The 20,966-nt window shown below is 33.8% G+C and overlaps 1 protein-coding gene across 2 annotated transcripts in view; it reads right to left on the bottom strand.

Annotated features, from left to right (window-relative positions):
* TBC1D22A (TBC1 domain family member 22A) overlaps positions 1 to 20,966 on the bottom strand; it is a 164,516-nt gene that overhangs the window by 23,149 nt on the left and 120,401 nt on the right. For both annotated transcript variants that reach the window (XM_027892147.1, XM_027892148.1), the window contains exon 12: positions 7,914 to 8,009. In XM_027892147.1, coding sequence (XP_027747948.1) covers positions 7,914 to 8,009 — 96 coding nt within the window. The remainder of the gene's footprint in view (positions 1 to 7,913; positions 8,010 to 20,966) is intronic.

Here is a 20,966-nt window from a genome sequence, read left to right as displayed (position 1 = left end):
ATCTCACTTTAACATGAATCATATCTACATATAGTATTTGTACTGAACCATGCACCTAGTTAACACCTTTTTTGTTACTCAAAAGATTAATATTGAAAAATAAGGAAGACATATTAGCTAATATCACACATCATTTATTTAGAAAATAGAAATGACTCTTCACATTGTCATCTAGTTGCTTTGTTTTGGTTTTTTTGAAGGGCACAGAGAAACATTAGTTAGAACTCTGTCCTACTAATATATGGTATAAGGAACTCAATTGTCAAATACACTAAATCTGTTATTAAAGATTTTGTTCTGCATGAAAGAAGGGGTAGAAGTTAATGACTTGTAGATTCCAAGCGCAAATCTGCACTTTCAGTGCTTATATATGAAATTTTTAAAATCTAAAATTGCAACATATTCCCTATCACAAAAACCAATTATTCATATAGAAACTAATTTGGAACTAACTGACGAAAAACACTGATGAAATCCAATGTTTGAAATGGCATGAACATTGACATGAAGAAAATACAGAATATTCAGGATTATAAATGACTATATTCCTTTTTGAAAATTGTTGTTTCAAACAGTAAACAAATGTAAAAGTATTACACACTGATACTTCTGTGTAGTGAGTCAAAATACGTCTCCAAACTGTTCTGACGAGAGACACAAGTTCTTAAGACCTTTGTTCTTCAAGCATACTCCCCAACTACTCGCAAGAAAGAGCAGCTGGCAGTCACTGCAAAACACTTCTTACATCTTACACATTTCCTCAAGAAAGAGCCACTGCAGCTTTTACAGTGAAGTACCTTGTTCCCTTTTAGATGCTCTCAACTAATGTGCTGGGGTAGAAGGCACTTGTTTCTATGTCCCAGTACCTTGATTTCCAGATTTGTAAACTCTTGAGTAATAAATGACTTGGTAAAAGCCATGTGACTTGGAATCCTATTTATCACCAAGGTTTTCAGCTTTCCGTTTTTCATGCTGCATTTCAAATAAAAGTTCTACTGATAAAGTATCCTGGCCCTGTGGAGCTAGTCTCCTTCAGGAAGGATTTTTAAAATGTCTTACTGTTTTGGCAAACCTATTTCATTACAAAAAAATATAGACAGATTTCCCAAGATAACTCATGGCAGTAGTAATTAGGTATTCCAGGACTTGGTTTTGCTCAATTGCTTTGGAGAGAACAGGGCTTTGTTTCACAGACTCCTGTGATTTCTTTGATAATATTAGACTAGTTCATTATCACAAAGTAACTTGTGAGTTTCAGCAGCAAATACATATATTTAAGCTACTTGCAATTCAATATCATTACACTGTAACTTGAAATTTTACTATGTGCAACAGTTCCAAATGTCTTGGGGAGTAAGTATGACTTCTGGGAGAGAAGTGGATGGAAAGAGGGCAGCAGATTCCAAATTCAGATATTACAAAATTTATCTGTGTTACAGTAGGTCTGTTAAATATTTTTAAAATGCTGGGCATGAGTATTATTACTATAGACTCTTGGCCTATAAACTCAAGCAAAAAAAAAGAAAAAGGTGAATTTAGGTGTAAAAATATGCACATTGCTATCTGTATGAAATGTAAACAAAAAGTGGGCTTGTTTCTTGCTATTTTTTTAATGATTTCCATTCTCAGCTTTGCATATTAAGGCCAAGCTTTGAGAAAAAAGTATGTATCACATAGAAAAACAGGTCTACAATCTCATCAAAAGAGAAAGGAAAGTCACACTGAAACTTTAGAGAAAAGTAAGGGTAGTGTTAGGATTTTTATTTCCTTTTCCATCCTTCTTAGGTCATTTTTAGTGTACTACATAAACTGGTCAGAATCTTCAAGTAACCTTCTAGACAGAGGGCAAGTCCTCCTCCTGGTACAAGGCAAGCACCATTAGTTTCTCCAAGTTAAAAAAGTATGACGTACACTTTACCTTTTATATTTCAGTTGAATATTAAAATTTTGCAATAATAAGTTCTGCGGGATAAAACGTATTTCTAAGACTGTATGTCAAAACATCTCTGTCTTTACTTTACAATATACTCACATGGGAAGTCAAGATATTCATGATAATCAAAATATGCAGAAATTTTTGACGAAGTTGAGGAGGGTTGTTAACAGATCAGATAAACTTTTGCCAGTCACATCATTCTCTGTTCATTAAGCACTTTGCATGCAAAAATCAAGTCAGTACTTTTATTATTGCAAATTGGCTCTTCAGAACATAAATGATTCAACAATGTTGATCCCAGCTGTCTGCTACCAGCACTCAGAGATTAGGGAGCAATCTCACTTTAGATTGCTAGCTATGATGTTCAAAGTCTAAAACAGCAGAGCTCCCAGTTTCTTGCCAACACATGACAATTTATTGAACGTCTTCCAAAAGTGTTCACAGCAGGGAATAAATTCACAGCAATGTTAGAAGACAGGCTCTTTAAAGTTAGAAAGATTTCCATGTTCACTCTCCTTAATTCTTTACAGGTTTTGGTACATTCACAGAAAAGACCCTCTTAGGTTCCACACACAGAAGAGTGAGGGTGCAGGGTCCAGAACCACAAAATCATCTAATCATAAAGCTCACAGTGAAGGAGAGCAAACACTCCTCTTATTCAGAAAACTAATCCTTTAAGAAACACTTTTTTCCCTTTACTTTAGAAACATTTATTTTTACTGCAGTAGGGGTGGAAATTAAATTTCTAGCAAAGTACACATCAAGCTAAATTAAAACATATTTATTAGTTACGCCTCATATAATATGAATGGAGAACTCCTGTACTTTCATGCAGAAAAAGTAACTATTTAAGAATTTATATCATAAACTAGATACAAGATCACAAAAGATTAATGAAACCTGTATTACTGTAGTTCAGTGTAAAAAGATAGTGAAAATATCACATTTCTGATATCTGACATGTTTCTAGAGTAGATCATTGCTAGGAAGAATATTAATATTAAACTTTTTAAATGAAAGCCTGTTACTTATATACGCAGCACTATGAATTGGTCTTCTAAGCATCTTGTTAGCATATATCTAAATTTTAATAATGCACAATTGTGCATGCATTCACTTTGGTAATGAGGTCAATAAGGCTTCTTTCCTAGTACTTATCTAAAATAATAAATAAACAATCATTATTTTAAATATTATATGAATCAGAATAAAGCACCATTACTATTCTGAAGATTTTACGGCTCAAGTATAAGACAAGAGACAACAAATTCATAGAAAAGTAAAAAGAAGCAACAAAAAACTATTCAGTGTGACTGTGCTATTAACAGATTCAAGTATACATGCCAAATCTATTTTGGGCATTGCAAAGAAACCAGAACTTAACAGAAGGATTTAAAGAAAAGTAACTGAGTATCTGCATTAGGTGCTCCATTTAAGGAAAGTGGTCACCTGGGAGACAGCACAGACACTTTTTTTGAGAGCTCAAGTGCACTGGCTGATAAACTGGTAGTCAGCATCTCAATGCCGAATCTGAGATGACATGCAAGGTGTCAGTATTAGTCCATTAAAGGCCTTGAAAGACAAAGCGTCTAAGTTTTCCTTAGTGCAATAAAGGAAAGGGAGCTAAGGGAGATGCAAAGCAAGAAAGCAAGAAAAAATGGTGGACTGAAAAATGGTCTTTACAGCTTCTCTGCAGTCTGGGTGAATGTAATTGAAGTAAAAATGCATTTGTCAAAGAAAAGGACACTGCAATAATAAAGATGTGAGTTGATGACAGCACGGGCGAAAATGTCTGTTAGACAGACAGAAAAGCCTGTATCTTAGAATCATGAATAAGAAAAGACAGATTCCTTACTACAACATACTGAATATATTTTTACAGCTCAGCTATGACAACAAAATGATAACTTACTTAAACTGGAAATCTGAACTAAATCTAACAGATAAACCAGCATCAGTCTAAATTTTACTTATTTAATAATAATTATATTAGCTTATATTCAGTTTGAGAGCTGGATCTGTCCCTGAAGTCCTGCATCCTTACAAATCTCTTGTACATGACACCATTAAACTCGACAGCCATATTTTTTATTAATATTTTAATTCTAAATATGCTCAAAATTGTGCTTGAATATTTTACCACTAAACAGCATCAGCCATTCATATCTCTCAAGAACTCAGGAGAATTTTGGAATTATGGTTGTAGGTAGGCAAATAAATAAAAGTAGAAAGGTTTTCATTACTTGCATGTTTATTACTTAGTAAAAACTAAATGAATTTCACATTTTTAATTCACAAAGCATACTTTATCACATATTAAAAAATTGTATTTTTATCTATATTAAACTTCTGGCTTTTTTTCTTTTTTTTAATCTGATACTAATATGGAGCCAGTAAATTAACATCAAACATTTATACCATCAACAGAAACATCATAAACCAAGAATGACGTGTTTGATTCTATAAAACATCACATCAATTACAAAGGAAAATCTGAGGCAAGATTAAAAGGTCTTCCATTTACTGTCTGCACATTTTGTTCCCTTCTCCCACACATGTGAAGTATAAATTGCTAATGTGAAGTACGAATGGAGCTACAGAGCTACCGAAACTAGCTCTCTGTACCTGGGTTTGTAGGGTACACTGTCTAGGTAAAGAAGACTAGAAGTGAGAACTATGAGAGAATAACAAGCCATAATGAAAACTAAAAAACCTTCATTCTTTTCAATAATATTAATCTCTGTTTACATAAAAACATGTGGGCTTAGTTTTGCTGCTATCAAAAAGTGACACTGGGGAATTTGAAAATTACATGTAAGAATTTTTGCCCTCATTACATAGCACGGGACCACACAGCTCATTGCATTAAGTAGCAAATTCCAAAATGGGATCAAAACTTACTACTAGAAAGACTACTGATTAAGCAGCAGGAAATACAAGCAATTATAAACTCCTAGGAAAACAAAATCATTTGACATTTCCCCCCTCCCCCTCTTCCTAAAATCAGGTGTTTTCTCTTGGGGCACTGGAGACATGGTTGTTCTCTGTTGTCCACTGTATTTTACAGTAGTCAGGTAGGAACAATTTATAAGGACATGGAATGGAGAAGTGGTGTGGAATCTTCCCTGAAAAGCCTAGAGGTCCCAGTTTTCATAAGCCAGAAACGCGAGACAACTTCTACGTTTCAGATGAGATCTACACTGATAGCTTGTACTTAACCAAATAGATGGCAGTGAGAGCAATAACTTGTTCAAATTATTCAAAGAAGTCAACTTCTATCACGACTCATCACCTTACAGTAAGAAAATTATTTTTTATGTTATTTGAAACATGAAAAATATGGCAGAGCATCCACACAGTTTTCTATGCTTGTGTCGCAAGTCTATATATATATACCTCTTTAGGTATATACATGTATATCTATAATATATAGATATATCATACATACATGAACATTTGAACATCTGGGGCCTGAGCTGGAACCTTTATTTCTTCCTCTATTTCCCTCATCAAAACTTACTTCTGGTGACATCTTAATATATAATTCTACAGATACAAATCAAATATCAAGCAATTTTCAGGTTGTATCACTCTATAGTATGCGTCCAGTCAGTCTAACTTCTTTCACTGCAGAATTTCTTTCTCTGCTACACAACAATACACAAAAAGAGCCCCCAAAACAAGAATGATATATACATGGTGTCTGTAATAAGGAACTATTATTATTGAGGGACATTTGGTATATAAGTCAATAATCTGTTCATTAGGAAGAATAAATTTCATACTTGTACTGATCGCTTACGTGTAGCAAGACATACTTACGAGAATGTTCTTAAAATAATTGTTTCCAAATACTAGTTTCTATCACTGTCCTGTCTGTAACATTACTGATATTATACTTCATCAAATAATAGCAATAAAAGTATTGCATAACCAAGTCCTTTAAAACTTGTCTTTGATTCAAAACCTGATCAGTGTCTCATCCAGCATATCGCCACACCTGATGTTCTGGGGAAATTATTCTGACTTAAAATTCCTGTGAGGTTTGTAATTCTACTGAAAGAGGTCAAATAGACATGTAAAAGAAGAGCAGGAGTTTTCACAGCTAGTAGTAAAGAACCAGGCCCTCTGACTGACAATTAGGAGAGACCTCCTTTATTCCTATCATATGCAGAGAAACAAATACAACCCACACAATATGCAAGACAAATTACTGGATGCATGTGATTCTTGATGCAGTTTACGGTACAAAAAACTTCTGTACAAAATGTACTATAGCTATGACTTCTCAATAATGTGAATTCAGTGCAATTACAGTACTCCAACAGTATACACTGAACTTCCCAATTTTCCAATGTAGTTTAAGTGCTTATTACTTCAGCTACTACTCTGAAGACTAAGCAATGATCTACAGCTATTATTAATGAAGCAGAAGAATAATGGATTTTATTCTTGCCTGTGGGACAGAAGTATCATTTAGAGAATTGATAACACTTTAGTTTAGTCATTTTAAAAGGTCATGTTACACAATAAAGGAGGCCAAGCTGTTTAGTGATAACATATGATAGTGATAAAACTAGCACTGGTCTACAGATCCTCAAAATTACTAATTGCATTTCTACATTGTAAGCAAGCTAAAGCAGTCTGATAAATGTATTCTAAGTGTGTTCCTGATTTTTATACTTTAGAGTCTAGTTTACACACCCTATAAAGAAATTAAACCATAAAGAAATAACATAATTATTAAATAAGTAAAGAAATCTGAGTGCATGTAAGGAGAACAAAACAAATCTTCATAGCACTATACCTTGGGATTATTTACTTAAAACACAGTTGAAACAGATTCAGTAGCAAGGAGAAAATTATACTTTTTGGTGCAGGAAAACAACAGGAAAAATCTAATAGGAAGGATTAACAGTGAACAACTGTAGTTGAGAGGCATGGATATCAACATTAAAGTTGTTTTTGACAAAATACCATAAACTGAAAAAATCTGATAGTGTTAGCAGGTAGTATAAATTAAAGCTGTTATGTTGCACCCTTAGGGATTAATTTATTGCAAAGATAGGCAACAACAACTAAAGTACTCTGAAGAAATCATTTTATGAAGAAAGATAAACTAGATTGAAGTGATGCACAAATTTGCACAATGGTTCATTTCTACAGGGCCACAGAGTTCAGTCAGATGGAGAGAAATAAACTGATAACAGGCCATTTCCCCAGGGTAGGCAATGCTGGGGGCTTCACAGCATGGGTTGTTTACATTCAGCCTCCAAACAAGACTTCAAAGCCTTTCAGGCATTGAATGCATCATCATAGGGTAAAATCCAATACAAGTATTTCTGTGAAACTGAACAGTCACCAGTTCATAAAAATAACTGAACTTCTACAAATGTATGCAAATGATTTGCCTACCTACCATATTCAAATCCTCTTCTAAACAACTTCCTGATATGCTCTTTGCTGGAAAATGTAGGGTTTTGAAGTGTAGAGGCCTGAAGTCCTTTTACTTCCTACTGGAAACCAGTCTCCTTATTTTAAGAGACTGCTTGCCCAGTTTTTTTTAAATAATGAAAATTACCTTGTTATAGAAAGTTGTTATATTACATAGATGAGAAATTTTAAATAAATACTTCAGTGATGCATTTAAGATTAAAAAAAATACAGTTACCTTTTCAGAAAATCTCTTTGTGAAATACCAAGGTAACAGCACCTCCAGAAATCACCTTCTCAAAGTCTGCCTCAGTTAAAACAAGACTTTTTTTCCCCCCAGTGTGGACAAAGAAAATATATCTTCTACTGCTTATAGTACATCACTTCAGGCCTAACAGTTTTGGAGCAACTCTAACTAACACCAAGACATTGTCAGTCCTGCTGCAATTGCTACTATTTGTCTTAAATTCATTCCCAAGTAATGCTAGGAAGGTAAATCTAAGAAATACCCCCCCGTGCATGAAAAACTATTCCCCTCACTTACCTGAAAATCTTTCTCTTCCAGGATCTCTTTCCTCCACCTGACAAGGAAGGCAGCACAGACGTACAAATGGAAGTGAGAAAAACCCTCTGGTTCAGACTAGAAAAAATAAGAATATATCACCCTTTCAATACACAAATAATAATACTTATGATCACCATATACTCCAAGGGTATTTTTATGACATTCACTACTAACTACAAATGTCAGGTACATCTGTCTCTCTGTGTATCACAAATATGCTTGTATTTCATCTATGCCAAATCTATTCATAGCTATTATCTGTAACAGGGATGGAGGTGAGGTATACATCCATTTCTCACATTTAAATTCATTCTTTACTGATGTGTTTTCCACTTCTAGTGTTACCCATTACCTTATATATAGCATGAAATACTGTACTGTCCAGCTCAGCGTTGTGACATGAACATAACGTTTCATCTGCATTATTAGAAGTAAACTCTACTACTACTGGTAGCTTTTGAAGTATAACTTCTGCTACAGGAAATTATTAAGTATTTTAAAAATAAACAATTTGTTCTATATTCAACTGAATTAGAAGTTTTCACTAAAGGAAAACATATCCTCATTGTAACATGAAACATTTACAATTTAGTTTTGCATTCAGATCTGCAGCCTTCTGTTCTAGTTCCAGTCAGCAGAATCTGTCACTTTATAAAATTCCCTCTAGAAATTAGTATTTTATAAGTATACCTAAGAGTTCAGAAATATTTGTGATCCTATTTTTAAAAGTCATCACTAAGTTTTCTCATACTACCAAATTAATCTTAGCTTTTATTTTCTATACCACTGAGAATTGAAAAAAATAATTATGATATTTAATTATCAATGTGATGACTGAACCAGTGCTATGTAAAATCTCATTTAAAATTTTAGAAATATTAATTACCAAATTAAACTAAATAATCTGGCAAATGTAGAGATATCTAAATGCTGATATCTTTATAATTTACAAGATCTAGCACTTTTAAAATAGAGCTAGTTTTTTCATATTCTCTGCTGGTATTTCAAAAATGCAGTTTACTCTTTAGAAAAATACAGTATTCTGATCAAGTATAGTGAACTGAAACAACTTCTTGTGTAAAGCATAACATCTATAAAATATCTGGTTTATTAGTATTTAACCAAGAAGAACATAGTATTGAAAATATGTGCAAAAACTTCACTGCTATCATAAGGGGGAAAGGAAAAGTATTCTTCTGCTACTTTCCCTTCTCCTCTACCCTTACCTGATAAAAGAGCACAGTGGGGGTTAAAAGTGGATAAAAGAGTACAAGAGGTTTGTACAAACACCTTGTTAACAGCTATAGAAATTACAGATCATCTTGTCCACCAAATTGGTAATTAAGAAAAGAAATAACGCCAAATATTTGGAGGGAAGATTTAAGTTTAAAAGTGTATTTGGAACTGAAAATAAGAATTAGCTAATTTTGGAAGCAGAGAAGATATGTTTGGATTATAAAATCCTGTGATATATTTCCTTCTCTAGGAAAACACTCAAATAACATTGTAAAATCCCAGGAGAGAGAAAGCATATGGTAATTTTAACTAAACTTCTCTCTAGAGTTTGTCTTAACCAGAAAAATCAAGGTAAAGTCCAATTTACAATATCAAAGTTAGCATTTTACAGAATCATGTACTCAGTACCATTCTACTGAAAAATTCATGTTTTTTACTTCAGTTTTGACATTTCTCCTGGGATGGAAAGTTAACGTATATAAAAGCATAAAATAGTATCTCAAGAAGACATACTTGTAAGCCAAGTGCTGCTTCCGCTGATCATACCAGACACTAACGTGACAATATTTAAATAAACAAACACAACTCTGAAAAATACAAGGAGCTAATTCTAAGAAAACAAACCTCCTCCTACCATATTGTGTAAATAAATTCACAGAACAGGAAGTATTTCTTTTAAATTCAGCCTTTGATAATATTTTATAAGCTTTCATCTTTAAAATTAGAAAAATATTTTAAAATTTTTAAAATTAAGTCTAAAAACAGTACTTTCAGTCTATTTTTTCTCAGCCTGAACTGCAACCTCTTTCTCACTTTTAACATGAATTTTAAAGAATTCCTTTAAATATACATGATCATATTATTTTGGATATACAACATAATCTCATAAGTGACCACCTTTCTTTAATTTTGGAAGGAAACAGGGAAGAAATGTCCAACGAAAACAGACTGTATTTAAGATTAAGTCCACAATCTGTACAAGAAAACATCAACACATTTCCCAGAAGCCACTCTGAAGTGTGTCACCAATGAAGATTTTCTGACATAGCAAGAACCAGCCCAGGTCACCATTGCGTAATGAACTATGATCTGTGTGAAATACAGATTCACTTCAAAGAATGTGTAACTGAAACACATGGCACCAGCCTCAGCATTTGCAATCAAACAGGAAAGCAGGGAAGAGGAGAAACGATGTTTGTGGGATGAAGCCAAACAAAGCTGGATTGAGACTGCTGAACACATAAATTGAAGTACAGAATTACTGCAGGGGATAGATAAGAAAAAGTAAGACCATTTTTGCAGATGAAGAAGTAGAAAGACCAAATAGCCTGTAGGTAGAAAAATTTAATTTCAAGTAAGAATTGTTAATCAGGATATTTGATACATTGGATTATATGTTACCCTACCTAAATATAATGAAGGTATAGACTACTTTAATTACATGATATAAGCAAGAAAGAGAGAACTAAAAGGAACTTGGTTTGGTATTAATATATACAAATTCTCCTTACACCTCCTCACCCCTCCAACGTTATATAATTTCTTGAAAAGCACACGGGAGAAGGAGACAGGTTTAAATAAATATATTTGAAAGCAGCATTTCAACTTTGAAAGTCACTTTACAGTAGCTGTTGGTAAAATTGTTTATTTTGCTCTCTCATAGTGACTCACAAAACCATATTGCATAGGTAGTCAAATTAGACCAAAGTACTTTCTTTTTCTGATAATAACCTAAGATTTTAAACCTAAGAATTCATTCTATTATCACTTAATAAAGAAAATTGTCCCATAAGATAAAAAGCTTTAAAAAAAAAATAAAAGCAAAAATGCTCAGAACTGCAATTCTGGAAATTGAAAATTTTTCTAAGGAATTACAGAAAAATTATCTGGAAGTATATAAGAACAAGTACTTTGTCTTGTGATTTTTCTGTTCAACTTTTTTTTCCCACACACGTAATATTCTTCAGCCTTTTAAAATGAAACCAAATAGGCTTAAATATGCAATTCATTAGAGAAAAAATGCATATCCCCTACAGATTTAAAAATTCATCATGCTTCAGAGATAAGTCAAGGTACAAAGTATTTCCAATGGATAGTTTTAGACAGTTTTAGAAATTGAGTAAAACAGCTAATGCATAATTGCCTTTTCTAACACCTGCTACCTATTATACTTTTCCATTTGTAGCTTTTGGAGTTACAAACAGTTTGATCTCTAAATGTACAGAAATGCAGACTACCAGCTAAAACCTATTTAAAATCAAGTATAAACAATGACCTTGATTTAAATATTTTAGCAAAAGATCTCAAGACAGATGTACAACCTTCCAGAAGACTTATTCTGAACATATTACAGACAACTCAGAGCACATTATCTAAGAACCATCTGTCATTATCAATAAAAATCATTTAGATTGTTAACATCACAAATATCTCATTGCCCTGCAAATGCTGTATCTCCTCTGCAGCTAAAATGAAAGGCATACTTTATATTGCACTTCCCAAACTTCTTGAATTAGACAATCACTGAAAGAATTTAAATTTTGTTTTATGACTAGAGTGATTATTGTCTAGTGAGTGATTAGTCTAAGCTGTCTCCCACACCCTGGATGCTTTAAGATTTATGGAGGGTAATACCTCATGCTATTGTATTTGTTGATAAACGAAATACAATATGTGATTATGATTTAAGTACTCAGAATAATTAAAGCTATGAAGTTTTGCCATGGTTAGGTATTAAACCACCACAATTCATACTCAAACAATAGCTCAGAGTCAAGGACTTCCAAACACTCAATGATCACATACAAATAAAGCAAGTTTAAGCACTTTCATTTCTACTGCATTAGAAAGAGCAGATAGTACAGATGAAAAGAGATTTAAATATTTTTGTCCAAATCATACAAGCCACTTATGGCAGAAAAAGAGGAAGAAGCCAGCACATCAGGGAAACTGGAATATGTTTTGAGTTTTTAATCACCCAGGACCTTTGACTTTCTAGGCACAGACTCAATGCACTGTCAAAACTGAGACTTGAAGTTCCACTCTGAAAAGAAACACAGCATGACCACAGAGAGGTCCATCACAGTAACTAGTCTGTCACCAGGAATGACCAACAGCAGATGTCTAAGAGCATAGGAGAGCAAGCATATAGCAGTATCTCTCCAGAACACACTTCCAACTTTCAGTGATTTCATGCCCACATAGGTGTTAATGGATTTGCGTTCACCTGTTTTCCTAAATCTTTCTGCAATCCTAAGCTTTTTGGTAAATCACCAAGTCCTGTGGCAAAGAATGCCAAAACACAAGTGCATGCTACATATCATGTCTGATATATGACCAATCAGTTCCTGTTCACTTTCTTCAGTCCATTCATATTTCCTTCTCTTTTGCGGACTAGAATTTTTTGTCTATTCCACTGTCCCTCAGGTATCAGTTCCATCACCTTTGCTCAGCCTTCTTAAGCATCCTTTCCTGCAATTTTCTGATTTTGAAATAAGGTCCAAACTATATATAGCATCTAAGTTGCAGAAAAAAACATTACTCTTGTAGCTGCATAATGATATTATGTTCTCTTTTCCTTTCCCAGTAACTACTAGCCTTGGGGTTTTTTTATTTTTCTATTCTTGACTGTTACTGAGCTCATATTTTCCTCTTGTTCTTGACTGTAGAAAGCTACCTTGAAGCCCACAATTATACTAGTAAAGCTTGGATTTGTCAAAACACACAATACCACTTTATATCTGTCTCTATGAAATTTCACCTGATATTTGCGCCTGATTGTCAACAGCAACATGTGACTCCTTGCTGTCCACCTTCTCACCGTTAATGCTCTTAGTAACATGGTGGTGTCAGCAAACTTTGCTGTCTCACTTGCTCCTGCATTTCTTTTTAATCTCTTCAGTAGAAAGAGCTTAAGCATCACGACAAACTGTAAAAGAATTACAAATTATTTCTTTTAACTTTGAATCTTGTCTGTTTGTACTTACTCACTCTTGTGAGTAAGTACACTATGTAAAACACTATGTTTCAGGCAGTTATTCACACAAGGGTACTCCCTTGAATTCCACGGGTGTGGTTCTTCTTTAATAACCTTTACTGAAGAACCTTCTTCATTGTTTTAAGCAACCTCAATATTCTACATCAACATGTGTTCACTGGCTCTTGAAGGTGAGGTGTGATTTCTTTTCTCACAACAAAAATCATGACAACACTTTTTTAAAATGACAAATTTAGTCATGGCGAAAGAACATTATGATTAAGTTTAGAGAACACTGAATTGAAGTCACCCTAATCTTGTCATTCTAAAAGATCCTGGAATAGCTTGAGGACTGCAGCGATTTCTATTGTACACAGCAACCCACCAGCTCACGTAGGATCATAACCTTCTCCTGCCTGTCAGTTTTACAGCCAGTTATATAATGAAATCCTGATTATTCAGAGGTGCTAAAGTTTAAATTTTATTCATTTTACATATTTTAAAGTTTTTCACAGTTATATGTAAAATGCCTATTAAACTCACTTATTTTTGCTGAGTTTGCACATTTTGGATTGCCTTCTGTAATTACTTTTACTTCAGTATGACTATTTCCAAGAGGATGATCTCAAATGCAGTAAGTGACCAACAGCACTTATCTAAGCTGAATCTAATCTCACAATAAACACGGAAATGAAATTGGATCTTTTATGCTTTAAAAAAAAAAAAAAAACCAAACCAAAAAAAACCCCAAAATACATCCTCACTTACACGTAAGGCTTACAAGTAGCTTCTTCTAATGCAAACATCCATCAATTAACATGAAAAAAATATCTGATCCAAATACATTTCATAGCACTTCAAAATCTGTAATGGAAAGTAACATTTCCGGGTCATAAAAGCAAGCTAAAAGTACCCATCATAACCAAAACACAATGCGAAAATTATTATTTCAATCCTTAGAGCTCACCAAGTCCCTCATGGAAGAGCTATTTTAAAAAAGCCTTGACAAGAACTGTGTTCACTTTCCTATTTCTGCTGGGCATGTTCAAAAAATTACTTATCTTACAATGTTCTATTAGATTTGGTAAATTTATGCGGAAACTAGGTGAAGATCAGTTTTCATACCAATTTAGTCACTGGTCCCGCTGATCTAGTCAACAACAACTTGGCAACAGTTCCTAAAAGATGACTTGTGATATGAATCTACTGTGAAATCCCAGCCACAAAGAACACAAGACCATTGCTGGATTTTTTTTTTGGATCAATATCTTGCCCTGTTAGAGTGCTCCATATGGCATGCAAAATTCATGTTAAGAATATTAATCAATATCAAATATAAATGGATGCTAGTGATAAATTATCTGATTTATCTACTCTCCAACTATTTAGCTGTAAGAAGTATCTTTCATATAAATCTCCACATTACCTTGTATTTGAGAATGGAGTTTAAATTACTGCCCTCTTCACTTGCTAATATGCTCAATTCAGATACAATGCAAAATGTCAAGTGGGTATTTGACTTTTTTTCCCCTAGCTTTTCCAGAATAAACTGGGGGGGAGGGGGGGAGGAATCAATGTTTCTCATTTAGTACATTTAAAGAATTCACTACGAAGTTTTTAAAGAGTTCAGTCATGACTAGGATGTCAAGCAGATTCTAACTCAATGAGGTACCTTCACATCCAATACTGAAATGTGATTTTTTTTTACAGCTATTTTGCTCCTCACATGTGGTGGTTTATTACCATTGAACACAGGAATGTTGCTCGATCTTAGCAAACGAATGGAGCTTCTTATGCAACTCCCTTACTGTCCTTTCTTGCAGGGTATTTAAAGAAGAAAGTGGAGTAAGGCAGTGATTTTGGAGAATGCCTTCCATACAAATGCAAGAAGATACTGCACTGTACACAAGGAGAACGTTTTGTGACACTTATTTCCAACACTACTTTGAAAAGAACCCAGACAGACACAGAAGCATTATGTTTAGTAAAACGACCAGAAAGCATATTGATTTCTTCTCTCTAATTTCCCATGTTAATAAGCCTCTTCTCATCTGCAGTGAAGAGTGACTGTGAGTAGTTCTTTGTACTTACTGGAGAAACTGTTACTTAATCTGCTGCTTTGAACTTCTACAAAGCAAAGGCAAACAACTTCCATTTCACCTACTAGTCATGACTATGATGAACCCAGGAAAACCAGAGACATGGCAATATGAGCATGAATTCTGCCAGCAACAGATCAATTGCTGCCATTTTAGATAAAAACAAGCAACATAATGCTGAGGGGTGATATAGAAATCCCAAATCTATTATACATATTTATGGTTTCTATACTAGAGACAAAAAATTACTTTCTGCAAGGTTTTCTTATATCTTTATAAGATCTGAAACTCCAAACTTGTTTGGTGATCAGAACAGGAGAACTAGCAGCAAGAACTAATGGAAATCCCCCAGGCTGGTTTCAGTGCTTTAACAAGTAACAGCCACGTAACATTATAAGCCCTCATCAGTAACAATACATAATTCACACTGTTTAGGTTTTAGAGAGCAGTTGATTACTTACAGCTATATTTTCTTTCATTCACCACAGCTGATGTATTAAAGAACAAAGTATTTTGGTTAGAGCCATTAATATGGTTCCTAATTATCTTACCAAATGATGATGCAGTATCATGACTCAAAGCAGCGAATCTCTGTGTAATTACCACTGAACATCACTGTATCCTTTACTTCCTCTAACAGCATGAAACACAAGCAATACAATTAATTTTGTTTCTTGAATGCACATAAAGCAGAAGCCCACACTTCCCTACACCCCTTAGTTAGAAATATTTTTCTCAGGAAAAGGCTTAGGCAGTCAGATCATGCAAGCTGTAAGAGGATATGAGAAGACAACACTACCAACAGCCTTTTCAAAAACTTCCACATGCTTGAAAAGTCTAACCCCCTAGCCATTTCCCAGAAAATTAACTTTGCATCTTTAATTTACTGAGATTCCCCCACTTAAACCTAAAATCCCTCTTGCATGCATGAAGTTATGGAAGTTCCAACTGAGTTGTTATGGAAAGGCGAAGGAGCAGTAAGGTGAAGATAAATCCAAAAGTGACTAACTGGATGCCTCCCAGGCGAAGTTGAAGAGAACACTTTCTAAAAGCTGTAGGCTATTTCTTTTTTAATAGGTTACATGGCAGATTTGACTGAAAAGCTCCAGACAAAATATTTTCAAAGGTATGCACATTTTGGATACCAAAATTTAAATCTAATCTTTGTTTCATCATTCAAAGACAGAAAGAAGCAGAGACTTCTTTTATTTTAAGCTAGGCTAAAGTTAGGTTTCAATTATTCAGACATGATTATCCAGCCGGAAAGAAATTTGTTTTGAAGTTTCCTTCTAATTAAGACCCTATTAATTCTATCTGAAGCCACTAACTTAATTTGAACTTCAGCATTTAAATTCCATCTCAAGTAGTGACTTGACGCCAAGTAGTTGGCCAAAAACGTGGTGGAAAAAAAGGGAAGCTGTGTTACACCAAAATCAACACTGCTTTTATTCACAGAATTCTACTTAAAAAATACGATTTAACTTATAAAGCACAAACTAAATCTAGATCATTAGTAAAAATATGCTGCAACTGATTTAAATCTGAAGTACTTTGCTGTAAGGCAAAATATTTTTACATAAATGTCAACCTGATTTAAGCAGACTACTGATTTGAAACAGGGACAGGCATATTCTTTTTTGATTAAAAAAAGAATATGGCAACTTTTCTACCTGTGAGGAGAACTTCAGTACATCCTGTGAATCAAAACCAGGTCATACTTCCTCAATAATCTGCTTTTAAAAGGCAAAGGAGCACAAATAAGCAGTATGACTAATATTTACTAAAATAATTACCTATTTCACCCTTTGAATTTCTAAATTATTTACCTCATGTATCATTTTAATTATTTTTACAGTTCATTCTCAGAGAACCTTGATGCTGAGAAATTAATTAATGGGCACAATAGAAGAACTGTCAGCATAGTTTAAATATAATTTCAGCACTACCCTCATTTACATGTATTCCTTTATTCTAAGCAGTGGTACTGTTGAATTTTTTGTATAAAATTGTTAGTTCATTAAAAAGTGCACAATGTTATCCTTTTCTGCAGATATTCATCGATTATCACATTTGCTGAAGTACATGCTCAAGGCAATCATTAGAGCTTTTAGCCCATGGATTTCAAAGATACTGAAATATTGTATAATAGTTCCATAATTGATTAATTGGCTTTAGCTTTATCTTATTATTAACTTTATTAAAAACTATTAAATTAATACTTCAAAGCAGACCTATGAAAAGTATTAGCTCACCATTTCACAACAGAAAAAATAATTTTAATAACTGTAAAAATATATATCACATATTTATACAGAAAGACAAAATAAAAATCTAAATAACAATATTAAAAAATAATGGTTGCTTATTCCAACTTCTCATCAAATAACAAGAATATGCTTACTGACACACTGCCAATATGTAATTCAAAGACATCCTCTCATTAAGTATGTTTTAGGCCACATACATCACTTCTAGATAGGGAGCTTCTCATGTGCCTTTTTGGACAAAAGTTGGTAGTTTGGGTCCAATTAACTCTTTTATAAAATATTACTGGTCATTTGAGTAAAGTATATTAAACAATCCAACAAAGATATTACTGAATTCTTGTTCAGTGAATAGAAACTCTAAAATCCTCAAATCCCCACTTCTGTAAACTGAAGGAATGACTACATCAATATAATGTGTAAAAGTTCTGTGAAGATTTCTTATCAGATTCTTAACATAAAATGACATCTATAACAAAACTTGTATGGTTTAAGAAAAAACTTTTCTTATTAATATTAACAACAAATAATTTTTTCAAGCTAACTATTTCAACTACTTTTTCTTTCTTTCAGAAAACATACCATAAGTTCTGAGAATGAAGAAATTTGTGTATCACATTCAGTCATGTTTTCTAATAGGTGGTCTTATCGACTAAGATGGTAAATGAAAATACCAAAAGGTATTTAGTAATCAGCATGAACTATTGCCTTCCTTTGCTGTTTTCCAAGCTAATCTTTACAAGCTTAGTCACAACAGTCAAATTCATGACAGAGACATGAACATCATCTAACTTTCTAGCACAACCATTACAAAGATACTCAAGACTCACATCACTGGCTGTTTCCATCCCCTTCTCTCATCATTAAACCACATTACATTCTACAAACTAGAAACTATCAACGAAATCCTTAACTTCTGATCACCAGTATCTGATTTCTGATTAGCCTGTTGAGGCCGAGAAGAGTTGGGATTGTTATTTTCCTCCATTTGCTGGCAGACAAAAATCTTATTCATGAAAATACTGCTTCCTTGGAGAGCAAGACCATCTGAATCAGTCACTACCTACAGATGGCAATTTGCCTGAATGTTCAATCTTGCTTTATGATGACGAGCTAATTATACCAAGCTTTTTGTGATCATATAACTGCTTACAACATTCCTTGGTCTGCATGCCTCACATTTCATTCAGCTTCTATTAAAACATACTAATAATGACATAGAAACTAAAGTAGGCAGTTGCTGAATGCAACAATATCTTGTCCGATTAAAAGAGAAGAAAAAACACAACATCTGAAAACATAATTCAGCTGCTCTTCAGCTACATCCAGCACAGAGGCTCTACAGTAGTGACTGAGCAAAACTGCAGGTTAATAAAAGGGCTGATGTCAAAAGCAACTGAAAAGCCAACGGCATTACTCGTTACAAGTATCTGAAAATAGCTAGCCACTCAATATCACAGCTGGAAATGTTAATAATGCACGAATTTTAATTAAAGTCATTAAATACTTGATAGCTATTGCCAGGAGCTTGATCTTGCCTGGATGAATAAGACTAGCTGCTTCTTTTGTTAATACAAAAGACTTGCCAATTTAATCCAAAAAATACTCCTCAGACCACTTCTATCCCCATCCACCAACTGGTTAGCACACAAAGAATTAACAGTGATAATCAGGTGCAGCTTTGCCAAACTCTGATCAGAATAAGAGTACATACAATTGCCTTCATTAGCTTTAGCAAAAATATTTCTTGTGAATAACACTAGGGTTCTGAAGATGCTAAATGTCTGCATGAATGCCACAGCCTGCCCAGTGGTTGAATATCTTTCAGGACACTGAATCAAGGTAAGCTCTTTGATTTGAATCTTCTTAAGATGCTGGCAATCAACAGCAGAACAATCAAGACAAAGTCTGCACTAATAATAATTCTTCACACCAGACCATTGATTGAAGACAGCAGCATGAAACAAAAGACTTGTGGGAATGGCAACACCCGTAGAATTGCAATCTGCTTTATCAGGGTTCTCCAGAGGTTACCTCTGATGCTACTGTTCTTATTTTGGAAAACTGGAAGTTCTGTGTTGACCCTGAATAGCCCTGAACAATTACAAGATCATTACAACAGCAACACTCTCACACTTTTATCCATCTCAGGTGTATCATACACCAAGCACCAATGCTTTCCTAGCAGCCATTTTGTTAGAAAAGATTCTACAAGAATATCCATTAGCAGTGTAAATAAAAGTAGCAGAAAATGAGGCAAATTTTAAGATGTTATCATCTGCATACAAGTTTATTAATTCTAATCTCACCAATAATGCATTAGGGTTTTTTTCTGGAAAACCTTACTTCATCACAGATACAGCACAGGTGAATAACTTGAAAAGATCTTGCTCTACAACAGCTTTTTCCATTTTGACAGCCAGAGGTAACTTGCTCTGCTTCAGGTTTTGCCCATTTGACATGACATCACCAGTCTGTGAAGTTTAAGTTACTCAAATCTCTTCTTGCTGTCAATAAACAAGACTTGCTGTTTTCTTTCTATCAGCTTTTGTGAGCAACTCGCCACTAATACATGTTGACATTTAAAGAATTGAGTCTTCAGTACCAGGAGCTTGAGACACTTCCAACAGATGACAAAGCGAGTCAGAGTGCCCTAATCACTACCTCCAACCTTAAGCAGCTCAAAATAGGAAGACAGCTTTGATCCAAAGAAAAGCTTTCTGGCAGAGTTTTTTGACTGAACAAAGATTCTTCAGCTGAAATTCACAGTTAACATCTAGTATAGTACTTCTGCAAACTCCTTAATCAAAAACTATTGATCTAATAATTTAAAAGCACAATACTAGTCCTACTGAAACAACCTGGACACTGCATACTGCATTAGATTCCTATGCATCTCTCTAAATTTCAGAAGCATTATACAATTTATTTTATTCAAACCTTTAAAAAAGTGCCTACTGTGGTTAGAAGTGACTCTTACTGGATTTATTTTCCGCTATTATAAATTTTAAAAAAATATACTTTCATACAATTTTCTTCAAATCTCTTTTATTAAGTTGTAACAGGGAACAAAAAGACAATCATAAAAAAATCATGCTGCCAGGCTTCAAGATGAATTTTATCAGCAAAATGAATGTGAAAAGAACAAATATGTAGCACAGTAACAATTCAGCCTCTAGAAAACTACAACAGAAAACAAACAAAATATTAACTACCCAAATTGTGAGCTTAAATATTTACCTATTAAAAGATGTACCATCAATACGTAAATGCATCTGTCCTTCAGCTTTATAATATTTTTCAAACAATTTTTCCTACATGATTTTGCTTACAGCAACAAACACTGAAAACCTTGAATTTTTAGACTTTAAAATCTGACTAAAATACATCCCAAAACACTGGAAAAAAAAGATGTAAATCTGTATGTTCAAGCACAAATTTAAGTCAATGACAATGT

This window comes from Empidonax traillii, unplaced genomic scaffold (assembly GCF_003031625.1).
Source record: "Empidonax traillii isolate 1590-97213 ecotype Southwest subspecies unplaced genomic scaffold, ASM303162v1 scaffold339:size995844, whole genome shotgun sequence".
NCBI lineage: Eukaryota > Metazoa > Chordata > Aves > Passeriformes > Tyrannidae > Empidonax > Empidonax traillii.
This window is presented reverse-complemented; position numbering and strand designations above follow the sequence as displayed.